General features: G+C 35.9%; 1 protein-coding gene across 5 annotated transcripts in view; it reads left to right on the top strand.

Annotated features, from left to right (window-relative positions):
- SEC63 (SEC63 homolog, protein translocation regulator) overlaps positions 1-26370 on the top strand; it is a 68011-nt gene that overhangs the window by 19829 nt on the left and 21812 nt on the right. For 2 of the 5 annotated variants that reach the window (XM_006098020.3, XM_014463685.2), the window contains exons 3-13: positions 2514-2628; positions 4474-4586; positions 8493-8554; positions 9108-9166; positions 14544-14594; positions 15692-15800; positions 19264-19358; positions 19459-19591; positions 21438-21530; positions 22300-22454; positions 24152-24299. In XM_006098020.3, the coding sequence (XP_006098082.1) occupies positions 2514-2628; positions 4474-4586; positions 8493-8554; positions 9108-9166; positions 14544-14594; positions 15692-15800; positions 19264-19358; positions 19459-19591; positions 21438-21530; positions 22300-22454; positions 24152-24299 (1133 nt within the window). Of the gene's footprint in view, positions 1-2513; positions 2629-4473; positions 4587-7827; positions 7895-8492; positions 8555-9107; positions 9167-14543; positions 14595-15691; positions 15801-19263; positions 19359-19458; positions 19592-21437; positions 21531-22299; positions 22455-24151; positions 24300-26370 lie in introns of those variants that run through there. The other 3 variants (XM_014463687.2, XM_023761776.1, XM_023761775.1) reach the window with 3 other exon arrangements.

The raw sequence follows: 26370 nt of genomic DNA, 5'->3' as shown, positions 1-26370 counted from the left end.
TCCCCAGTAGGGAGTGTACAGGAGGCAGCTGATTGATGTTTCTCTCTCATCGATGTTTCTAACTCTCTATCCTTCTCCCTTCCTCTCTGTAAAAAATCAATAAAATATATTTAAAAAAAAAAAGAAAATGCAGAGTTATTTGTGTGGGAATAAAGTATATTTTCATGTGTTCTTTTGGATATTGGGGTAATTAGCAAACTTTGGAGTTGAGTTAAAATTACTATTTTAAATTATTTTTATTTTAATTCAATAAGTAGTTATTGTGCACCTACTATGTATATGTCAGGTATTATGCTAGGTGCCAATATACTGTGATTAATAAGTAGACATGTTTCAACTACTTACAGTTTTGGAGGATACTGTTAAGTAAACAAATAATAATAGAGTTTAGTAAGGGGGATGCCATGAAGGAGTAGAGGAATGGCTTATAACTCTGGCTCTACACAGAGAAGTGTCCCTGAATAATGAGGTCTGAGCTGAGATTTGGGTGGAGTTACTAATAACAGCCAATAGCTAGTATGAATTATTTATGATATCTGAAGCACTTTCTAGGTGCTTTACATACCTAATCTCAGTTGATTCTCAAACCTACCCTAAAAGTTGGAAACTGAGATATAAAAGGTTAAGCAACTTGTTAAGATCTCTTGGTTAATAAGTGGTGAAGCAGGGATTTGGCTTTAGTTGGTAGTTTTGTTCCAGAGCCTCTGTTCATAAGTACCTCTCCCTAGATAGCCAGGTAAGAGTGGGAGCACTCCAGATAGGGCTCCCTTTTCTTCTTTTGGCCTACAGATAGTGTGGAAAGCAGCTTGCAGTACTTATTATGCTCTTAATAAAGAGTAGAGTGTTATTTTGACCAGATGGAAATAAATTTGCATCTCAGTGCTAACTGTTTAAGCTACTCTGAAGTTAGTTAAAACTGAATTAAGATCATATCCAGAGCTCAAGGAGCTTGCATCGAATCAGAGGAGGAAAGTCACGGTTTCTACTTTTTTGTGACAGTAGTTACAGTCTCCCCGTTGATGAGGACTGCTTCTTGGAGGGTGAATAACCTGAGTTGAGTCTTGAAGAATGAAATAGAGTTTGGATAGGCAGAGATGTGAAATGGGAATTCTAGGTAGAAAGATCCAAGAGAGTAAAAGCGTGATGGTGGGACAAGCTTAGGGGACTTTGAAAAATCAGCATGATAGAGGTAAGCAGGTGGGTTGGAACTAGATTCTAACTCATTCCAAAGCTAGGTTCCTAACAAGAGAGATTAAACACATGGAACATTTTCTTTCTGTCTTTGAAGACAGGCCACCCCATTTTTTTTTATTAGGCCTCTTATGATTCTTTTTGTCTTGGTTTAACAATTTCTATTCAGTGTAACAGATTGTGATATTTTATAAATCTTTCAATTTCATCACTTAAAGATAGCCACTATTAAGATGATTTACATTTCTATATTTTTATTTGCAATAAACTTATTTACAAAAATAGGATTATATTACATGTACATACAGCTTTGAAAGCTGTGTTGGTTTTTTTAATTTAATAACACAAGGTAGATAATATTCCAGTGCACGAGTTTTTAGTGGCCAGGTAGTGTTTCACTGTATAGATATACAGTGTTTCACTGTTAATTTATTTGTCTGGTACTCTGTTGATAGGCATTTATGTGCATATATGTTTTCTGTTATTTATATCTGTAACCACCCTTTTACACGTTATATATTTAATTCTAGTTTATTTCCTTTTAAGTTTCTTGAAGTAAAGTAGATAGACAGTTGAAAGGGTATGTACTGCTTTAGGTCTTTTGATACCTTATTGCCAGATATTCCTTCAGAGTATAGAGTGTGTGAGAGTTCCTTTTTTCTTTAGTCTCTCCAACACTGGTAATAATCTTTAAAATGTTTTCACTAAACAGAACATATCAGAGAGAATTAGTTTTTTCCCCAAATTAAATGTTATTTTATATCTTTTTAAAAACTAGTATGTGCATCTTTTTTATATATTTATTGGCTAAAAAATGTTCCATTATGTGGTTCTATCTTTGTTTACTTAGTTTCCTATTAAAGGACACTTAAGTTGTTTGCAGAGTTTTACCATTATAAACATGGCTGTATATTCATCTTTGCACAGTTGACCCATTATTTTTTGTAGTTTGTTTTTCTAAAAGTATTATTGCAAGGTCAAGAACAATTCTCTTTTACATTAAATGGTTTACTGAATTCTTGGCATTAATGTATTTTGATTGAATGTAATAGTCCAATAAATTAATAAGTTGAATTTGGTACTTACAGTTCTGCAAGTAGTAACTGAGAATATGAAATGCCAGGCATTATACAATATTCTAGAGAATTCAAAGGTGAAAAAGACACTGTTCTTGCTATAACAGGAGTTTAGAATTTGAGTCAGTGGCATAGTGTTATGAGACCACTTCAGATTGTTTATGCCTTGATCTTGCCATAATGACTCTTAAAGGAAAACCATATAGATGTATTTATTTATATTTCACTTATCTTTTTTCTAAACAGGAAAATAATTCTGCTTGCAGGATGGGCATTATTCTTATTCCTTGCATACAAAGTTTCTAAAACCGACCGAGAATATCAGGAATACAATCCTTATGAAGTATTAAATTTGGATCCTGTAAGTAGTATTTTTATATAATGCACATTAGTTTAATGATCCCATGAAAACACTGTAAGTGCACGTCCTAAAAGAAATTGGACTGTGCCTAAAAAATAAAACTGTGGTCAGTTAAAATTTTTATTAAAATGAGCTATCTAATCCATTAATTATTCTAATGTACATATGTTTTTTAAGCTACAGATGATTGCCATCCTATTAAGAATTGATTTGTAATTACTAAAATGTAAGAATATTTGAAGATCAGGTGGAAAGTTAGTGAGTGGGTATATTTTTAAAAGACGTGTAAGATGGGTTAATGCAAAGTTAAAACCAGGAGATTTATATATGTTAGTTGGATGATTAAAATCTTATGTCCCTGTGTTAGTTGACACTAAGGTAGAGTGTTAACTCTTTATGTATTTTAAAGAACTGGTGTCATTGTCATAGAAATTCACATTAACTTTGGGTGACCCATTGGGTGATCTCTCTCTCTCTTTTTTTTTTTTTAAATATATTTTATTGATTCTTCACAGAGAGGAAGGGAGAGGAACAGAGAATCAGAAATATCGATGAGAGAGAAACATCGATCAGCTGCCTCCTACACACCCCCCACTGGGGATGTGCCCGCAACCAAGGCACATGCCCTTGACCGGAATCGAACCTGGGACCCTTCAGTCCACAGGCCGACGCTCTACCCACTGAGCCAAACCGGTTAGGGCAAGGGTGATCTCTTGATTGATTAATTGAACTTGATTATTGGGTCCCAACAGAAAATTAGTCTTTTAGGTATATCAGTGGAAAGTTAGAACTGAAATGAATGCTAGAGGTCAGCTAGCCTTTTTTCCTGATGGTGAAAATGGGACCTGAAAAATTTGTATATTGTCCAGGATCCTATAACTTCTTAGGAGTCAGGCTAAATCTAGTGCTCTTTCCATGTTTTCCCCAAACCAATTCTTTTACTTCTAGTCTCTGCTCAGTACTAGTAGATGACTTGACCCAGAGATTCATATAATACAAAGTAAGGAATGTGTTTATCTTCCAGTTTTCTGCTTTGTTAGAAGCAAAGTATTTCTATAATTTGTTTTTCTTTCATTGTGATGATCATGGTCATCAAGAAATTTTAAAAATTAAAAGATTTGAGGGCAATTTGATGCTATGAAAGTTATGAAAAACTTATTAATAGAAAGTGAATCTAATAGGAAACAACTAAAGTAAGCTTATTAAGTACTTAATTTTAAAATATTGACAAGCAGATGAAACCAGATATTCTTCAGATTATTTCTTACAAAGGAAGTTAAGCTTTGATTGGAGGTTTTTTTCAGCCAGACTTAATTTAGTGTGATCATTCTTTGATATTTAAATGTGACAATCCTTTTATTTTATTTAAATACATCATTACAGTTGACCCTTGACAGCATGGGGGTTGAGGTGCTGCTCTTGCCTCGTCAAAAATTCGAGTATAGCTTTTGACTCTATAGTCCTTCACATCACAGTATTTTTAGTCTGCGGTTAATTGATTCCACAATGTGAAATCCGCGAATACCAAAAAAATCCATGTATAAATAAATGAACTTGTGTAGTTCAAACCTGTGCTGTTCATGGTTTCTTTCTCATATCATCAGTGCCTAGTGTACTGCATGACACATAGTAGGTGCTCAATAAAATAAATACATCGGACAAAATAAGTATATTTTTATTTAAAAAGTACATGGGGTGGAATTTATGGCAAAAAATATATAGGATAAAAATTCATTTTCTCTTTCTGAAAATATTGAGTATTTAATATCTTAAGTTCCAAATGGGATGGGTTTTGTTTTTACAGCATTGTGCTTACTTTTACTAAAACAAACCTTTTCCTTTTAGGGGGCAACAGTAACAGAAATTAAGAAACAATATCGTTTGCTGTCACTTAAATATCATCCAGATAAAGGGGGTGATGAAGTTATGTTCATGAGGATAGCAAAAGCTTATGCAGCGTAAGTATCATAGGATTCATTACATATTTTTAAGAGTGGTAAAGATAGTTTTCTATTTGAATAAAATAGTAAATAAAATAGTTGTCATACATTTCTATTAAATGTTGACCTCATATGCAGAGTCTGTCATTTATAGAACTGCCTGGCAGAGCTAAAATGGTAATCTAACTAAAACCTTAATTTTAAGTAACTTAGAGTAGTGCATTTGCCATATGAAGTTGGTTAGATTAAGTAGTGATGTGTTAATTGACCTTTTTCTAAGCATCCTAATTAAAAGAGGATATACTTATTCCCGTTTTCATTTCTAGTTTTTTTAAATAAGGTAAGACCTATTTCTCTTGTTTTGGCAGTGTAGCTTGTCTCATTTAAATTCTTTACAAGACCAATTTAATTTTGGGGAAACAGGATAGATTATATACAATTAGAAGTAGTTATTCCTTGAGCATTACTATTACAAGAGTTAAAGGTTAGGTGGACTCTTTAGGACTTGTGATAGGTATATCTCTACATAGCTCTTATGTTGAATTAAAGAGTAAAATACAAACAAGATGTCTGTTTTTTGAGGATTCAGTGACATAAAATATAAGTAAATATTAGGATACTCAGATATAATAGCAAACTGAATGACAAAAGTTGGGGAAATACTATCTTATTTATGTTCTCAGTAAAAATACATCGACTGTGTCTCTTCTTCCCCCTTTCCTGTGGATTGCTTGTTATCTATATGAATGTGATTTTGTAATTCAGGAGCATCTGAAGTCTGTACCACTTTTTTCTTTTCTGTACAGCTAATGTCCTTCAAATTACTGTCTTTCTATTGGTGTCTCCTTTTCCCCCTTTTTTGATTGTGTCTCCTTCAAGAATTTACTCTAATTGTGCAAGTATTGTGGTGCTTTAGTTGCCGTTTTCAGAAGAACTGAAGATTTCAGAGGAAATCAGATAGACAGTATTACTTAATTAGTAGTTTTAATTTTAGTGCAGTTTTTTTTTTCTGCCCTAGTCTTCAGGTATTGTAACATGTTCAAATTTCTGAATTTGTTCTGAAGTTACTGGAAATCTGACTGTTATGTATCACTATTCTAAAAAGTACAGAAGAATAAAATGTAGCCTTTCATTTTAACTCAGTTACATGATTGAGATATAGAATGTTTTGTATGTAAGATGTCTTAGTTGATGGTCTATATTACACGAATTGAGAAGTAAATGATTATGGGACCCAGACTTTGAGATCTTGTAACTTGTACAAGTATAACTAGATTTGATAAAACTGTACATTTTACCAAATACAAGTTCTGACTGATTGAATTGAAGCTCCCATCTTATGTATAACTCTAGCAGCCTATGTATAACTCAAGCAGCTTTTGGAATGCAAAAGTTATAGGCTTTGATCTATAAAGCTTTTTAGAATTTGCTTTGGTTATTCAGGATATTTTCTCTTCCCTTATTTGTCCATTATAATAAACTAGCTGGGTCATTCCTATTTCTTCATACCAGATTTTTAACTTAGAGGAAAAAAAGAGGTCTGGTTATTTTTGAGGAGTTAGAAACTATTCAATTTTCTGTTTCTTTCTTCTGGATACAGTTGGGATTTGACTTTCAGGTATAAAACCTAGGATCAAGCTACTTTCTAACAAGTGGGCAGCAGAGATGTAACCTTAAAGCTATTCCAATTTTTAAAAATATGTTTTCATGTGTTTGTACACATGAGTATGTAACTTAGCTTTACATAGCCAACTCAGGGTCACGAATATATAATTTAGTGAAAGCATTCTCTAGATCAGATTTATAATCTGGGGTCCTTGAAATTGTATACAGAATATTATATATATAAATTTTTTATTGATTTTTAGAGAGAGGAAAGGAGAAGGAGAGAGAGAAACATTGATGTGAGAGTGAAACATCGATTGGCTGCCTCCTGTATGCCTTCTACTGGGGATGGAGCCTGCAACCTGGGCATGTGCCCTGACTAGGAATCGAACTGGCAACTTTTTGGTGCCCAGGATGACACCCAACCAATTGAGCCACAATGGCCAGGGCTTTATGTATATATTTAAATGTGTATATATTCCAGAGCAAAAGAGGCACAGATTCCATTAAATTTATACTTGGATCTATGATACAACCTTCTACCTCCAAAGTTAGGGGATATAATCATGTTTAGGAAACTTTATTCTCATTGAATTAAAAAACATTATGTTAGCATTATTGGGCTTGTTTAAACTTATATGAATTAACAAATCACCTATAGCATGTTCTGTCATATTCTTTAGCATATTTATACTTTTTCCTGTGAAAATTTATGATTCTTTGTTTATATCTTTACTAGAGTCTAAGTCTTAGGAATGGTATTATACTAAAGCACTAGTAAGTGGCAAAGAAATCACTGACTTTTTAAAAAGTTGATGAATCCTTTTATTTGAGTATCCAGCATGGTGCCTATCACAGCGGTTGTACAAGTTGGTTTAATGAATGAATTAATAGAATTATAATCAGGTATGGTTGCAGGTTAAAAATCAACTGCTTCTATTATGTGAGCTGTGCTTTATTTTGCAAAATCTGAGGGCATTGAATAGAGAACAGAGCAGTTTATTGTGCTGACATCAACAGAAAGGCAGAGGGGTCAGAGATAATTATTTTGTGGAAAAGAATCTAGTTAGAAGACAGCATATTGAGAGAAACAATAGCTGAAGCTTTGGATGGGGTGTACAATTGTACAAAGAAACTGGGGCAAACTTTTTTGAGAAACATCTCAACAGAAAAGAATCTTAGCACCATTCCTTATTAACTTGAAATCTCTCTAATTATGCTTTCCATTGGCTCCTGTATTTTATTGTGACCTTAGTTCAAATAGTGTAAGTAGAGATACGGACTAAATAAGGACTAAAGATGTCAGGATACTTATTTTTATAAATTATCAAATCGATAAGTTCTAAAATATTTTCAAATTGTTGAAAATTTTTGCTATTTTATAAAGGTACTTCTGCATTCTCTCTTTCAACTTGGAACTTGGTTGAATAGAACCTACATTGTATCTTAAGTACATATATTCTGGGAAATAGAAATAGGACCAAAATTGGATTTGGACATAAACATAATCTTTTGCCTACTAATCTACAAGAAAGCCTTTCTTATTTTATTATTAGTCTTTTTTTTTTTTTTTTTGGTGTATTTCTGCCTTGTTCCCTTAACAACATTATAAAGTGTTCGAAGGAAATAAAATTTTATTTTAATGTTTTCTTAGCATCTACACTGGAACCTGGAATAAAACCACTCTCACTCTGTGCCTTTAGCTATTGCCCAGCTCATAGGTAATATTTATATTTAGGTGTTAAAAAATATATTCACTCTGTCACTACATATTGCCTGGGTTAGGAAGAAAATTGTGATCTCAGCACAGTGCTAATGACCTTTTTCACAGCAATGGATTTTTATAGGTGTTTTTCTTCTTTTTTTGTTGAGAATATGGCACCAGTTTTGGAGGGATTATTATGAATTAATTTTATATTTAGAAAATAGGTTATATTATTATTGAAGTGTGAGCATGCTCATTGAAGAAATTTTGGAAATGTATGAGCATATAAAGAACAAAAAAAAGGTACCAATAATCCTCCTGCCTTCTCTCAGAAAATGTGTTAGCTTTTAAAGTTTCACTTCCTGGCTTAAAGTATCTAAATTTTAAGACCCATGGGGCAACCAGGAATTTGTATCAAGGCTCAATAGTTGACATTTTCTGTTAATCCAGAATTTCTAGCTTCCCTGTTTTTCTTATTTCAAAGAGGCTTTCTTTGATTCTCTGAAATTAATATCTTTAAGAAATGAGTTGGTTGTTTAATGGAATTTGTATATATGAGTACTTTTTTTCAGGTGGGGCTTTCTAACTATTAAACTTTGTTCTTTTGATGCTAGTTTAACTGATGAAGAGTCCCGGAAAAATTGGGAAGAGTTTGGAAATCCAGATGGACCTCAAGGTGGGGTAAATGATTATTAAAAAACACTGGGGATATGATATATATTATTAAAATGTTAATTAGATAGAAAAGAATATTTTAACAGCCACAGGGAGTTAAACAGATGTGTAATTGAGTTCCTTTTAATTAATTTTTAACTATTTTTTTTCTAGAGAATAGTTTAGTAGATAAAACTTTGATTGTTTTGATGAGAAGAGTAGTCACTGTCATTCACATTTTCAGTTAGTAGTTCATAAAAATTGAATGACAAAAATGTTTTTTTGCTGACTTTAAATATTTTCTCACATACAGTGTTTACATAAACTCAGGAAATATAAAAGGATTTAGATTTTTTTTTAAGAAGGAATTTATGTACTTTGATTTTTTTTTTCCTTCTGGAACGATTTAGTTTCAGATATAGACTATTTCCATTAATTTGTGTAATGAGAACACATGTAGTAATCAGATGATTTTTCTCAGTTGTTGTTTTTTTTGGGGGAGGGAGGGGTGGGGATAAGAGGCAGAATTTTGGGATATAAATTCTGGAAGTACAGAAATGTTCTTTCTATTTTAGCCACAAGCTTTGGAATAGCCCTGCCAGCTTGGATAGTTGACCAGAAAAATTCAATTTTGGTGAGTCTATTTATATCACATTATAATATGTTTGACATAAAGAGAGCTATTACAATGAAAATATTGGTATGCTATTTTTAATTTAACTGTGTATTGTGAAACTTTTTATGTGATGGAGAAAATAATTCTTTCCCATGATTAGGTTGCTGGTTTGGGGCAGTGTGTTCTAACTGTAGTTTTAAAACAAAGATGTGATTTTCTTTTGGAGTCAGTTTCAGATGAGGTCATACCCTTGGTTTGGGGAACTACTGCTTTTTAAATTTTATTTGCCATTAATTTTTATTTTCCAATTCAGTTGACATACAACATTATATTAGTTTCAGGTGTACACCCAGTGATTAGACATATAACTTAGACCTGATCCCGGTAAATCTTATACCCATCTGACACCGTTCATAGTTATTAAGATACTATTGACTATATTCCCTATGCCAGTGATGGCGAACCTATGACACGCGTGTCAGAGGTGACATGCGAACTCATTTTTTGATTGATTTTTCTTTGTTAAATGGCATTTAAATATATAAAATAAATATCAAAATATAAGTCTTTGTTTTACTATGGTTGCAAATATCAAAAAATTTCTATATGTGACACGGCACCAGAGTTAAGTTAGGGTTTTTCAAAATGCTGACACGCTGAGCTCAAAAGGTTCACCATCACTGCCCTGTGCTGTACTTTACATCTCCATGACTATTCTGTAACAACCAATTTGTACTTCTTAATCCCTTCACCTTTTTCACCCACCCCTTCAACCCCTTCTTACCTGGCAGCTGTAAAAATATTCTCCGTATCTATGAATCTGTTTCTGTTCTGCTTGTTCGTTTATTTTGGTTTTTATATTCAGTTGTTGATAGGTATGCATTTTCTGCCATTTTATTGTTCTTATTTTTATATCCCGTTTTCTTAAAGAAGACCCTTTAACATCTATATATGTAAAAGGCTAATATGCTAAGTGTCCCTCCGACCAGTTGCTATGACACACACTGACCACCAGGGGGCAGACACTCATCGCAGGAGCTGCTGTGACGCACATTGGCCATTTACAAAGAAATGGCACCAGGGACCTGGCACCCACAAAGCAACACTCGGCTTCCCCCAAGTGGAACACAGGCCCTGCCACCACGCTGGAGCGACACCCCACCAAATTGCAGCTAACACTGCCAAGACCCCATGGTGCAAAATTTGGCCCACAGCCCAGCCCAGCCCGAAAACGGTGGCTGTGGGCACCGGGTAATGATGTCATGTAGCAATGCTCGGCTTCCTCTCCCTAGTGACTAGCCTCCTTGGAGTTTCTTCAGCCCAGGAACCAGACTTCCTTTATAGCCAGGTGGAAACATTTTACACTTTAACCAAATGTCTGTGAAGTGTTTTCCCATGCCTCATCTCATTTGATCCTCACAGAAGTCCTGGAGTAGGTAGATAGGAGACTCGGTGGAATTCTATTTTTTTTTCATTGGCCAGCAAACAAGATTTAGAAAGCTTAGAAACTTGACCCAACTGAAAAGAAGGAAGAAATGGTGGAACTTGAAAATGACTTCAGATTTTCTCACTGCAGAATATAGTCAAACACTGCTGCAGTTAAATATTTTTTCCTTTGTTCTCCCTGCGTGATCTATAATAATCATCTGCTTTGTGTTGATATTTATTGCTGTGTTGCTGACAATTACCTGAAAGAGAAGTTGGGGTGCTTCACTGGGCTGGAAAAAGTTTAGCTAAATCAGAAAGCAGGTCTAATTAAGCAAGTTTGTTCTATATTCTATATATATAAAAGGCTAAGTTGACTTGCACATGTGCAGTACATTCAAAATTCTTGCTGGCACCAATCGCATGCGTGTGTTTTGATCTGTCATTGTCAATTGTGAATTTGGTTGACACTTCTATTATAGAGAAAGGGTGAATAGCGTTATTAAAATATTTCTTCTAATTAATTTCCTTTCAATGTGCATGAATTCGTGCACCGGGCCACTAGTTTCATATAATAATGATTTGGTGATGATGAGCTCTTTTAGCCTTTTCATGTCTTGAAAGCTCTTTATATATCCTTTGATTCTAAATGATAGCTGGGTAGAGTAATTTTGGTTATAGGTCCTTGCTTTTCATCACTTTGAATATTTCTTGCCATTCCTTTCTGGCCTGCAAAGTTTCTTTTGATAAATAAGCTGACAGTCTTATGGGAGCTCCCTTATAGGTAACTGTTTTTCTCTTGCTGCTTTTAAGATTCTTTGTTGTTAACCTTTTGCATGTATTTATGATGTGTCTTGGTATGGGTCTCTTTGGGTTCACCTTGTTTGGGACTCTCTGCACTTCCTAGACTTGTATGTCTATTTCCTTCACCAAGTTAGGGAAGTTTTCTTGATTATTTTTTTTCGAAGAAGTTTTCAATTTCTTGCTTCTTCTCTTCTTCTAGTGACTCCATGATGCGTATGTTGGTACACTTGAAGTTGTCTCAGAAACTCCTTATACTACCTTTTTTTGGATTTCTTTTACTTTGCTGATTGCGTAATTTGGCTTCCTTATGTTCCAAATCACTGATTTGATTCTTGGCTTCATCAAATCTACTGTTGATTCCCTGTAAATTATTCTTCGTTTCAGTTAGTGTATTTTTCATTTCTGATTGGTTCCTTTTTATGATTTCTTTGTCCTTTTTCATGCTGTTGAAGTTCTCACTAAGTTCCTTGAGCATCCTTATAACCATTGTTTTGAACTCTATGGTAGTTTGCTTGCTTGCTTCCATTTCATTTAGTTCTTTTTTTTTTTTAGAGGGTAAGGGGGAGAGAGAGAAAGAAACATTATTGTGAGAGAGTAACATAGATTGGTTGCCTCTAACACATGCCCTGACCAGGGATCAAATGTACAACCCAAGTATGTGCCCTGACCAAGAATCAAATCAGCCACCTCTGGTGTACAGGATGACACTCCAACCCAACCAACTGAGCCCCACTGGCCAGGGCTCATTTAGCTCTTTTTTTTCTGGAAATTTCTGCTGTTCTTTTATTTGGGACCTATTTCTTTGTCTCCACATTTTGGCTGCTTCCCTAAGTTTGTTTCTAGGTATTAGGTAGAGCTGCTATGTCTCCTGGACTTAGTAGAGTGGCCTTGTGTAGTAGGTGTTCTGTAGGGCCCAGTGGCACAGCCTCCCCAGTTACCCCAGCTGGGAACTCTAGGTGCGCCCCTGTGTGGGCTGTGTGCACTGTCCTGTTGTAGTTGAGCCTTAATTTTTCTGTTGGCATCACTGGAAGGGATTGACCCCCAGGCCAATTGGCTGTGAGGACCTGCTGTGACTACAGCAGAGTAGCTGTTGTGCAGGAGCCAACCTTATAGAACTTCAGTGGGGCTGTTGTGCTCACCAAGTTAGCCCAAAGAGTTTCTTGCTAGTGAAGGTGGTAGGATTGTAATCTGGCATGGTCTAAAGCTATCCACCAGGTGCACTGGCCCTGGGGACTCCCAGGAGGTGCAAGGTCATCCACTGCCTTTGCCCTGTCTGGGACCACCTGGCATGAGCTTCGGAGCAATCTGCAGATGGCTCCTACTTGTGCTGGGTTTGGAAGTGCCCAGGAGAGGCCAGGCTGCAAACTAAGGCTGGCTGCCACTAGTGCTGGGGCTGGGCCCACTTAGCGAAAGGAATAGGACATGCCAAGACCAGATGCTGCTTGTTTGAGAGATTTTAGGAAAGTCTGTAGCAGGTGCCAAGAAAGGCGGTTTGTATGGAAAAACCACTGGAAACAGCTTGGGCAGGCCCTCAAGTTGGGCGGATGGGGTCTCAGGCAATCACCAGAGTGTGGTGAACAGTGTGAGCCAGGTTGATGGAGATATGACACCCACTTGCTGGCTCTTTGAGGTTGGAGGGGGTCTCAGAAAAAGAACAATGGCACATTTGTCTGCTCCTCCAGCTTTTGCTCTGATGCCAGATAATTCAGTTCCTCCCTGTATGTCCCTGGTGCCTTTTGAGCTGCTGTCCCAGTGCTGGAGCTCAGAGGGAGTGAGTCCGAATAAATCCATGTGCAGGCCTTTTAAGAGGAACTGCATGGGATTCCAGCAGCCCTCATTATCACTCAACCCACAATCCCCACTGGTTTTTACACCCAGAAGTTATGGGGACTTCTCCTCCCTGGCACTGGAACGCTGGGCTTGGGGGGCCTGGTATGGGGCTGGGATTCCTTGCTCTTCAGGGGGACCACCATGACTGAGATACTCCTCCTGATTTTTATCTAGCACATGTGGATGTGGGCTAGCCCATTCCAAGTCTCTGCCCCTCTGACCAGTCTCTATGTAGCTTCTTTAAATCCCTATTTTTAGGTCTTACATTCAGCTAGATTTTCGGTGGCTCTGAATGATGGTTCTGTAGTTGAGTTGGAGGATTCAAATACTGCATTTATCTATGCCGCTGTCTTGACTGGAAGTCCTGGAACTACTCTTTTTTTATGGTATCTGTATTTATCCTAAGTTGTACTCAAATGTTAAATTACCCTTCATTTCACATTTACCCAGGCTAAATTAATTATAATATACTAGAGGCCCGGTGCACAAAAATTTGTGCACTCGGCGGGGGAGGGGGGTCCCCCAGCCCGGCATATAGATGCTGAACTCTAAAATGTCAGGAATTCCTATTGATTAGGAATAGATGATTCCCTGCTTTCTTGAAAATAATGATCTAGGAGCTATCTTTGAAGTAATAAAAACCAAAATCCATATAGTCTGTAATTTGTTTTGAAATGGCTATTTATAATGTTATTTTATGGCAGATTAACATTTGTTTTCTTCAGTGGTATATAGTTGCTGTATGTAAGTGTGCTTATCATGCCTACGCTTATTCTGGGAATACTAAAGAAGAGAAACATAGTTAGCTACCAGATTAGGGATCAAGCAGTGGGAGAAAAATCTGAGACCAATAGACTTCAAACAGAACATTATGAAGTTACTCCTCAATATTTAGACAAAGGAACCAAACAGGGTTCTATTATTTATTTCCAAGGCATTAACTGCTTGCCAAGGTGTGGCTATATAAGTACTTGACTGGAAGGGAAATATAATTTCTGTTTTGCTGGTGTTATCTATAGAGCAAATGAAAAGGTAATTTATTAGTAGTGGCAAAGAACATAGTTTCTGTAGGTGGAATGCCAATCCTGGTTCTCACCTACTTACTAGCTGTGTGACCTAGGACAAGCTATGAAACATATATATGCTGCAGGTTATCTTAAAAAGGAAAATAATAATGGTACCTTCCTCAGAGCATTTGAAAATAAGAATTAAACAAAATAATACATGAGGAGTGCTTTTAATAGTGCCGCCTCCATGTAAACCTCAAAATAAGTGTTCATGGATATTGTTCTAATTTGCCTGATGAAGACCATAATGTTTTTCTCTTTAATTCTAGGTTTTACTTGTATATGGATTGGCATTCATGGTCATCCTTCCAGTTGTTGTGGTAAGTTCTAGCTCTTTTTATGAACATATTTTTGGAAAGGGAATTGTTGGTATGCTTTGGAGTCTCCTTGTTAGATTGTAATTTGTATTAGAATATATTCCATTGATCCTTGAATTAAGAATCTTATTATATTCAACTATATTTTAAAGGTCTTCTAAAGGTGACATCACTTGAGTATGCTAAAGTATATTTCCTCCCAGTTCAAAAGTTAGACACAACTGATAATACTACAGTTGTATTTAGAGTTTAAAATGAGTCTTCCTTCACTACCTCCCTCCACATCTCTGTTAGAGATAATCAAAGCTTAAGTTTGGTGATTTCCCTTTTAAATACAGTTTCAGGCAAAAGTAGGTTTACAGTACATGAAACAGAATTTATTCTTGTTTTATTATTTATTAATTGTATTATTTTCCATACAAACATCTGTAAACCTACTTTTGCCCCAGCCTGTATTTTTCTATACACACATTACAAAATATATGTATTGTCCTGACTTTTTTGCTTTAACTATTAGGGGCATGACATTTAGAGTGATCTCATTTTTAAAACAGCTACATGGTACCTCAGTATGTAGATACCATAAAGTTTATGATTTTACTGTTTATTACTTTTATGACTGGTGGTGTTCTTTTTGCTCTTACAGTTTTTGAGTCCTATGTGAGGCTAATAATTAACCTGTGTGCCTTCTTCATAGGATTTTTGTGTTTAGGATCCAATTGTATGGAATAATGTGAATTAAAATAGTAAAATTGCTTATTTATTTATTTATTAAATATTTATTGAAGACATATTATGTATCAGGAACCAGTTTGTTGCTTATAGTAGTGGGTTGGTTCATTTCTATTTTGTCTTCAAACAATTTCTAGCTGAAACTTAAATGTCTTAATGGTATAATTATAGTTAGGTAATCATCAGGCAGTATACATATTTGCAAAATAATTAATTTAAAATATGTGTTGAAGGTATTTGTTCTAAAGCTGAGGAATTTTTATTGGTTTATGAGCATTTAGAAAATTTGACCACAAACATATTTCTTATTAAACTAGCATTTATTATAGTTTTTATGCTTTATTTATTTAATTTTATTTGTGTTTAAGGGGTCTTGGTGGTATCGCTCAATACGCTATAGTGGAGACCAGATTCTAATACGCACCACACAGATTTATACATATTTTGTTTATAAAACTCGAAATATGGATATGAAACGTAAGTAAATTTAAGTAACCATGACAATAGATTATTTTCTGAGTCACTTATGTGGAATTGATACACATTCAAATAGAGAAATTCCATTTTATGTTTATAGATATTTAGTTCGTGTACCTAAAACGGGAGGAAAATGCTAACACCTTTATCACATTTCTTGATCTATTACTATTATTTCCATCTACTCAGCTATATATGTATTTTTTTCTCAGAAATTTTATGTTAAAGCTTCATGTGGACTAATTTTATAATACCAGCTAACATTTTTTGAGTATTTGTTATGTGCCAGGCATGCATTAACTCATTTAGTATTTGCTACGCCCCTGTAAGTGTGTGCTGTTTGTAAGCACATTTTATAGATGAGAAAACTGAACTCAAGGATGCACAGTAGGTGACAGAGCCAGCGTCAAACCCAGGCAGTTTGGTTCCTGAGCCATAAACTAGTACATTATCCTGTATTAATTGTAATAAAATAGGTAGAGGTCTTGGGTGTATTGAAAGAAAACTGTCAGGATATTTCATTCTCAGAGTCTTACTTTAAAATCCTATATAATAAAAGACTAATATGCAAATTGACTGAACGGTGGAACAACCAGTTGCTGTGATGTGCACTGACCACCAGGGGGTAAATGCTCAACACAGGAGCTGCCCTCTGGTGGTCAGTGCAATCCCACAAGGGGAGTTCCGCTCAGCCAGAAGCCGGTCTCATGGCTGGCGAGTGCAGTGGCGTTGGCGGGAGCCTCTCCCGCCTCTGTGGCAGCACTTAAGGATGTCCGACTGGCGGCCTAGGCCCACTCCTGGACTGCGAGAGGGTGCAGGCTGGGCTGAGGGATCCCCCCCCCCCCCCCCCCCAGTGCACAAATTTTGTGCACTGGGCCTCTAGTTGTTTTTTTTTTTTTTTAAAAATACCATCCTAAATACTTTCCGTGAGCTCATAAAGCTAATATTGTAAATTTTATCCCTGCAATATAGTATTGTCTTTCACAATCCCCCCTATGCAGAAATCATAGACATCCCGCTTCCCCTCCTTAAAAAGGAAAGATAAAAGTTTTAAATTGTGCCTCACTGGAAAATGCATTTTTTTGTTTCAAACCGTAAGTGGACTTTTCTGTATTTTGGATTTGCCATTTTACTATCTTTCTTGATAATCAGAAAGAGACTCCTCAGGATCATGTGACTGTGTGATTATATTCCTGAGGAATGAGCATATCTTTTATTTCTGAGGAGCAAGTGAACATTACTCTCCCTTATGCACACATGCCACTCTTCCTTATGCTGGCTTGAAATATTAATATAGAACTATTTCCTTATGTCGATGTTTCATGTTTTTATCTGTTTTAATGTTTTTTTGCATCAGTAATCTTTTTTCTGTTTCATTTCTGAGGGTGGTATTTAGACTTATACAATTAGTCTGTTAAAAAAGCATTATTTAGCTGGTGGGATTGGTTATATATCTGTTGTTACTTTATCATTGGCACCATTTATATGGCCATCTTAGGAACAATTTCATGAAAACATTTGGAGGTAGTAAGGGTAATAGTTCACATATTACTGTGTTTATTGTGTGTCAGGCTCATGTGAAGAAACTAGGGTCCATAGAGGTGAAGACTATTATCTAGGTCAATGGTAGGCAAACTCATTAGTCAACAGAGCCAAATATCAACAGTACAACGATTGAAATTTCTTTTGAGAGCCAAATTTTTTAAACTTAAACTATATAGGTAGGTACATTGTTATTAACTTAATTAGGGTACTCCTAAGGCTTAGGAAGAGCCACACTCAAGGGGCCAAAGAGCCGCATGTGGGTCTCAAGTTGCAGTTTGCGGACCACTGATCTAGGTCATTTAGCTAGGAAGCAGAAACTCTAGGTCAGGGGTGGGCAACCTTTTTGTGAGTGTGTGCCAAAACCAGCAAAATCTCTGTCTCAAAATTCTTCTGCGTGCCAACCCTAATTTTTTGAGAACATGTTACGCCTACTTGATATCTCTTAAGGTGTACGTATGTGAAGAACCTTGAAGAAATAATAACATTCATTCGAGCGACAAAAACACAGTATATGATGATGAAAAACACATTTATTTTTTAATGTATACATGTACACTGATAGTCTGACAGAAAACTTTATGACTCCGTTTGATATTATCAGTGGGACTTTTGCTGCTGCATCACTGATGACAGAGATTTTACATCAGGTTTATATTTTGTGACCTTCAGAGATATGCACGAGCTACTACTTTCATCCGTCAGGCTACTCCTATTACGAGACTTAACAAAATTCATCACTGAGAACAAAGATTCACAAGCGTATGTGGATGAACACATGGAGAGTAACGCTGTTGCAAAGTTTTTTAAACAGAAAAAATTTTCTGGAATGGCATTTCAAGTCCTCAATAGTTCGTTTTTGACACTATTGAAATTGCTCTTCCCCTCTCTCGTCAATCCATGTCTGTGGTCTTTAAGATAACTTGTTATGTAAAATTATTTATCTAAGATGCACCTACACTGAATTTATCTGAAAAATAAAAAAGTCGATATTAAGAAAAAAATTGTAAATGGAAGATTATAAGAGAGGGTTTCGCGTGCCAGCAAAAGTTACTGGCGTGCCATGTTTGGCATGCATGCCAGGGGTTGCCCACCCCTGGTCTAGGGTTTTAGGCGCTTAACCTCTGTGTTGCCCTGCTTTTTGTGAACACGTTGTGTGTATTTTCTGCTGTAAGGTGAGATTGATAACTCTAGTGCCAGTCATGAAAGAGCTTGTATAGGCTTACAAGAGTAATGCTAATATTCGGGTAGGGCAAAAGTAGGTTTATAATTGTATGGTAAATACAATAATTAATAAATAATAATAAAAGAATGAACTCTGTGTTCCACCCACTCACAACAGTAAACCTACTTTCGCCCCACCCTGTATGAGGCTGCGAATCATGTGTTTTTCAAGGAACACTATTCTCCCAAACCCTCCAGAGTTCTATAATAAAAGTTTCTGTAAATGACAGTATATTTTAGTTTATTGAAGGCTCTGAGTAGTCACAAAGCAAAGAAACATGTAACTCTTTTTAACTCATTATTTCCCATATTTAACCATAGAGCCCCCTTTTTTCACATAACATTTATTAATATCACATGGAATATTTAATGCTCTATAGAAAGTTTCTGTGGAACACATGGTTAGGTCTAGAAACAGACATTATTTGAAGTGATTTTAATGCATCTAGTTGCTTTGGGGTCCTTAATTTGATTTATATTTCTATTCACTTGCGATAGGTAACATTGTGTATGTTTTAAAAAGAGGCTTTTTTATGGAATAAATTAATACTTGTTAATAGTGGAGTTCACATGGCTTTTAAGCATTGTGTATGGTTGGAAAATTGCCTCACCCTAGGATTAATGAAGTATCATAGCAGGGAAATTAATAGGTGAGCAAATATATGTATTTACCTTCATATGTCTTTTGTTTCCTTAGGTCTTATCATGGTTTTGGCTGGAGCCTCTGAATTTGATCCTCAGTATAATAAAGATGCCACAAGCAGACCAACAGATAATATTCTAATACCTCAGGTTAGTCCTATCTCTTACATTCCTTGATAAGCATTTACATATTAAAGTTAATGCTTTTTTTTAGATGTGTATTTTTGAATAATTATTTTATTTACTCTAGCTAATCAGAGAAATTGGCAGCATTAATTTAAAGAAGAATGAACCTCCACTTACATGTCCATATAGCCTGAAGGCGAGAGTTCTTTTACTGTGTCATCTTGCTAGAATGAAAATTCCTGAGACCCTTGAAGAAGGTATTTGTGATATGTGGATTTAATTAGACTTCATGGTGCGCTGTTTTAGTCACTGTTACTTTTTGCTCAATCAAATAATTGCTCAAGGGCTTTTTAAAAAGAAATCGACATGCTACATAATTACTTCACAAATACTTTGAAGGTCTAAGTAAGTCAGATGTTAGAGCAAATGTTAAAATGTGAAAGTGAGAGAATATATGAGAAATGTTTAGTCAGTTGCAGATTATGTAATAATTCCTAATGACTTTTAAAAAAAGGATTTTGTAAGGTTTTGCAGGGAGGGGATGAGAAAACATTGATTTCACAACAAATATCTCAACTCCATTGCTCCACTCACCACTCTCTAGGAGTTGTTACCAAAGAATGGTTAATCTCTAGTTAAAGCTTCATAAATACTTACTTAAAAGAAAGGCAGTAGATTGAGACAGTGGTGTTTCCAGGGCTGTCATAAACTCGAGTGTCGTTTCTTCTTCACTTGTATCATTTCAATTGAAGTTTTTTGTTGTTTTTTTAAATATTTTTTTTATTGATGTCAGAGAGAGAGGGACAGGGGGAGAGGGGGAGGGAGGTAGGGAGGGAGGGAGAGAGAGAGAGAGAGAGAGAGAGAGAGCGAGCGAGAGAGAGAAACATCCATGATGAGAGAGAATCATGGATTGGCTGCCTCCTGCACGACCCACACTGGGGATCGAGCCTACAACCCAGGCATGTGCCCTTGACTGGAATTGAACCCGGGACCTTCAGTCCGCAGGCCGATGCTCTATCCACTGAGCCACACGAGGGCTCAATTGAAGTTATAAAAGAAAGTTATTCTCAGGGAATAAATGTTCTTTCTGAATAATCCTTTTAAGTCAGTAATACAATCAAATGCCTCTGAAAACAAGGCCACTTGATGCTCAGTGATTGGTGATAGGATAGTTTGCTTATGATGGCATGAGGGAGCACTATTTAAGCATTGTTATTAGAGTTGCAAGTTAAATAATAATTCTGTTTCTAATATTTTGTACAGATATAAACCATCTCCATTTTTACCAAATACCTAAGAGGTAGGGAACAAAATTTTTTTAGCTTGAGTGTTAATCCAATGGATGATCTTAATGGTTAACTATTATATGCAGTACTAGAGGCCCAGTGCATGAAATTCGTGCATAGTAGGGTCCCTAGGCCTGGCCGGCAATCAGGGCCAATCTGTGGGGTGACCGGCAGGATGATTGGGGCCCCCACTCTCACATGCCTTGGCTGTCCTGGTGCTGCCCCCTTGCTGGCCCTGCCCCCCACCGTTGCCGCTGGTTGGGGCCTGCAGGCTGGGGGTAGCTCCTGTGTTGAGTGTCTGCCCCCTGATGGTCAGTGCACATCATAGTGACCAGTCATTCCGCTGGTCATTCTGCCATTTGGTCTATTTGCATATTAGGCTTTTATTATATAGGATAAATGAAAGCATCTCCCCCTCATTTCTCCTCTTCCTCTCTGTGCATTTAATCTCAATCTTAGCCTTTGGATTTATCCATAATTCTACTCATAGAAACTTTAATGCACAAGAAGAAAATTCTTAAAGTTCTTAAATATAGTAAGATTAAGCTAAAGATTAATTGGGTAGGGAATCGATTGATAAAGCCTAATCCCATAATATTAAAATTTGGCCTTTGAAACATCTAATCTGAGTTTGGGTTTTCTGACTGATTGTGATGATATATTGAGTAGATACTATTAGGTTCAACCTGTAAAATTCTGAGGTCATGGGCAGTATTTGTAGGATACCTTAAATTTGTATTAGTCTTGGACTATAGGTGATAAAGATGTTTTAATTATAAAGATAGAATGATTTGTCAGGTTTTTCATTGTTTTGCAGATCAGCAATTTATGCTGAAAAAATGCCCTGCCCTACTTCAAGAAATGGTTAATGTAATCTGCCAACTAATAATAATGGCTCGGAGCCGTGAAGGTGAGGAGGAGATGTAATGAATTATGTCGTACTTTTCCTTGCAAGCATATGTAGATTACTCTTCATAGTTTTAAGATTTATGGGTACTTACCGTAATTCTGTCTATAAATTGAATCAGCTTTCTCACATTTATTTATGGCTTTTCTTATTTTTTTCCTTATATTTTCCACCATGTAAGTGTTTATCACAACTTATGTTTTAATTTTATTTTTTTCATGTTTTATTATTATTTGAAAGATTTAAAATATCCTTTTCTTCTGATTTTGTTGGAGTTGGGTTATTCTGTATTTTAACAATGAGTTTAAAATAATTCTTTAAGTGATGTAATGATGATTCCTCTGATATGTAGTGCTTTTTTTGCATGAGGAAAAAAATGAGGGAGTTTGTGGTCTGTAATGGAAAGGGAGAGAGAGGCCCTTAAAAAAGGAGGCAGTGGTTGTTGTTTGTTAATATGGATGATGTCAGTTATTGGCATGCTGTTAGTATGTTCTTGATACTGATAATTTCTGATAACTTGCTGTTTTTGGAGGTAATGCAAAGAATTTTTCTATTAAATCAATGGTTGTTGCTAGATAATATACATTTAACCAAGTGTGTGTGTGTGTGTGTGTGTAGTATTTTATCCAGTAACTTTTAAAGGAAAATCAACACTAAGATTTTAAAATTTGAGGGGTTCGGGGTAGTGAATCTTAGTTTGCCATGCATTGTATACTCCTCAACATGTAGAAAGTCCAGCTTTGTCTTTTCTTTTCCTCCTATTCTTTCTAAGAAAGGGAGTTTCGTGCTCCAACTTTGGCATCCCTAGAAAACTGCATGAAGCTTTCTCAGATGGCGGTGCAAGGCCTTCAGCAGTTCAAGTCTCCCCTTCTGCAGCTCCCTCACATTGAAGAGGACAATCTTAGAAGGGTTTCTAATCATAAAAAGGTAATTCTTTGCTACTTTAAAATTGGTTTTAAGCAGTTTGTCATGTCACTTAAAGATAACATGAATGAAAGTTTTCTAGAAATTGTTACTATGAATTACTTAGATTTAAAATATCTTAAACATTCTGAAACTCCCTCAAGTGGTTCTGTCAGGTAGCTGTTTAATATCTTACTACTGTAAGTGATTTTAGTACGGGGTCAGTGCATTTTTAGCAGTTAACACTTTGTTCTTTATATTACGTTACTAAAAATAAATGCACTAAGTAAAAATGCACTGTATACTTTGCAATAATTTTATCTGTGGGTTAAATGTTGGGCAGTGGTTTATTAGTTTAGAGTGAAGAGAATAAGTGTTCAAAATAAGTAGATTAGCCCTAACTGGTTTGGCTCTGTGGATAGAGTGTCGGTCTGGGGACTGAAAAGTCCCAGGTTCAATTCCGGTCAAGGGCATGTACCTTGGTTGCGGGCACATCCCCAGTGGGAAGTGTACAGGAGGCAGCTGGTCGATGTTTCTCTCTCATCGATGTTTCTAACTCTCTGTCCCTCTCCCTTCCTCTCTGTAAAAAATCAATAAAATATATTAAAAATAAGTAGATCAAATAAAGATAGTGCTTTAAAAATATACATATATATATTTTAAATACTTTTTTTATTGATTTCAGAGAGGAAGGGAGAGGGAGAGATAGACACATCAATGATGAGAGAGAAGCATTGATTGGCTGCCTACTGCACACCCCCTACTGGGTATTGAGCCTGCAACCTGGGTATGTGCCCTGACTATGAACTCCTGGTTCATAAGTCAATGTTCAACCACTGAGCCACACCGGCTGGGCAAGATAATTCTTATTTAGAAAACATGGTTTATAGTAAAGACATGATAATGAATCTTAAGATAAATGAAAAACTTGAGGAAACACAAGAAAATACTGAACAAAATCGTAATTTTGTAGATTTTAAACATTAGTTTGTATGCATTAGACAAAGTAGGCAGAAGATGGACATTAGATTGATAGTATATTAAGGTAAAACTAATGTATATTAGAAATTTGCATTAGAGTTCTCCTTTCAAGTAATTGTGTTATTATGCTTATAAGTTCGATCACATTTTAGGTTACAATTGAAGATTTAAGAATCCAAAAGCAGGCATTTCACATACCTCGTGATCTAATCCATGTCTGTGAAAATAAAAATCAGTGACTAGCACTAAACACCTGAAAATTAAAGAACACTCCTAAGTATCCATTTAGATAAGATAGATATTACTGTAATAACAGATAGCTATATTTAGACAATAAAAAAATGAGAATATTCTGTAGGATACAGCTGTACTTGGAGATAAAGTCATATTCTTAGCATTAAAATTGAATAAAGGTCAGAAAACTGAGCACTGAAATGACAGTAGTTCTTGTGTGGGTCAAGATTCTATATGAATACTAATTTTTCCCTATAACTTTTTTTTTCTAATTAAAAAATATAACCCTGTATTAACTCTGTAATAAATAAATACTAAATTTAATTTTCCTTGGAGAAAAAGGCCATGAAATGCTATAAAGCTGTTATTTGCTGCTTTAAAATATATATAATCTTAACATTTTTCTACAAGTTCTTGGATTGTGTTTTAGTAAACATGCTAATAGTTTTCTTTTATGAAAAGTTTTATGACTTTAGGATTTATTTTCTTTTTTTTTTTTAATTCAGTACAAAATTAAGACTATTCAGGATTTGGTGAGTTTAAAAGAAACAGATCGTCAATATCTATTGCACTTCCTAGAAGATGAAAAATATGAAGAGGTTATGGCTGTCCTTGGGAGTTTTCCACATATAACTATGGACATAAAATCACAAGGTAAGTGGGAGGTTTCCTTGTGGAATATTGCTTCCCTTTTGATAGAATGGCTCTTGTTTGCTTGACTCAAAGAGTCTAATTACCTATTTACCTGTCAGATTTACTGTGATGGAAAATGATGTACACTTAATAGTTTTGAGAACACAGAGTCCTACTTTTATTATCCTCGTAATGGGAATCAAAGAGTTCCAGATGTAATGAAAGAAACTTAAAATGTATCCATTAGTGTGAAAAACATAGCTGCGTAGTTCAAACATTAATTAAAAATTCCAACTTATTTATGTTCATGAAGCCTTGAAAATTATCATATTCTGTGCCACATTGCACGTGTTTTTCTTGACTTACCTCTGTGTGCTTGGAGTGAATTTCACCTACATAATTGCCCTGTTTGTTCCCATTTCAATAGCTGAATAATATCGTGAAATGACCAAATTAGAGATTATCTGCTTCACTCCTTCATTATGGCATTGTTCTGAGCTTTGACATTTATTAAGCTACTATTGTGCTAACATTCTTGTGGGACCAAGAATACAAACATGCATCAGGAATGGTTTCAGCCTTTAAAGGGCTTATAGTCTAACTAGAGGCCCAGTGCACAAAATTAGTGCACTGGTAGGGTCCCTAGCAGCTACTGGCTTCTGGCTGGGTACTCCCCCCTTCCCCCGGCTGGCCCCGGACAAACTCCCAGTCAAGGGGACAATTTGCATACTACGCTTTTATTATATAGGATTGGGGATATAGGTCATAAACATAGGATGAAAATAAGGAATCTTGGGCTAAGTGTTAAGTGAATGGCACAGACATTGTGCATTTATTCACTCACAAATATTGAATGACACTACTACTTCTGAGTGCTGGAGAAGCAGTAGTAAGACAAAGATTCTGCCTTATTGAGTTTACATTCTAATTGGAATCGAGATAGAAGGCTCTCAAAGATTGGGTGTTTGAGAAAGGAAGCTAAATTGCAATCTGGTTTCAATTTGGCTGGTGTATAGGATACATGTAGTGAAGACTGGTGCTGCTTTGATGGGGTTGGGGTGTTAAGATTTCCTTGTAGGCCCATGAGTTTTCAAACATTAAACATACAAAGCTTCATTCAGGACCATAATAATTTAATTAGAAGCTATTAATACATCTAGTTTGAGACTGAAGAGATACTCTTTGATAATAATCAAGGGTTGTAAAAAGTACATGCTGCTTTAAAAAAATGAATGTTGGAGAGATTATTTTTTCATCTTCACTCAAGGATATTTTTCCATTGATTTTTAGAGTGAAAGGGAGGGAGGAGTGGGAGAGAGAGAGAAACATTGATGTGAGAGAGAGACATGATTGGTTGCTTTCCACATCCACCCTGACCCAGGCCGGGGATCGAGCCTGCAACTGAGGTACACGCCCTTAACCAGGAATCAAACCCGTGACCCTTTGTTTCATGGGCCAATGGGAGAGATTCTTTATTAGATGTGTAAGGTAAGATTATTCTGTCTTACTGCAGAACGTTATGCTGTGTTTCATTCCATAGTATTTTGTATAGATGATTTATATTTTTACTATGCTATCCAAATGTATAATATGAGTAGTGTAGTTACTGGAGAGAGAGTAGAATTATAGAAGCAGAAAGGGGCATCTGCATGATCCAGTGTTGGAGATGGTGGATCCCTTTTCCCACATTGCTGGAGGAAATATAGAGTAAGCTTTTCTTCACTTTAAAGCAGTGGTTCTCAACCTCCTAATGCCACGACCCTTTAATACAGTTCCTCATGTTGTGGTGACCCCAACCATAAAATTATTTTCGTTGCTACTTCATAACTGTAATTTTGCTACTGTTATGACTCGTAAATATCTGATATGCAGGATGTATTTTCATTGTTACAAATTGAACATAATTAAAGCATAGTGATTAATCACAAAAACAATATGTAATTATATATGTGTTTTCCAATGGTCTTGGGCGACCCCTGTGAAAGGGTCGTTTGACCCCCAAAGGGGTCGCGACCCACAGGTTGAGAACCGCTGCTTTAAAGTGTCAGAAGGCAGGTAGACACTGTTAGAGCTGTTGACTCATGTGCAGTGC

Source organism: Myotis lucifugus, unplaced genomic scaffold, assembly GCF_000147115.1.
Source record: "Myotis lucifugus unplaced genomic scaffold, Myoluc2.0 scaffold_216, whole genome shotgun sequence".
Lineage (NCBI taxonomy): Eukaryota > Metazoa > Chordata > Mammalia > Chiroptera > Vespertilionidae > Myotis > Myotis lucifugus.
The sequence above is the reverse complement of the archived record's forward strand: the minus strand, read 5'-3'. Positions and strand labels throughout refer to the sequence as shown.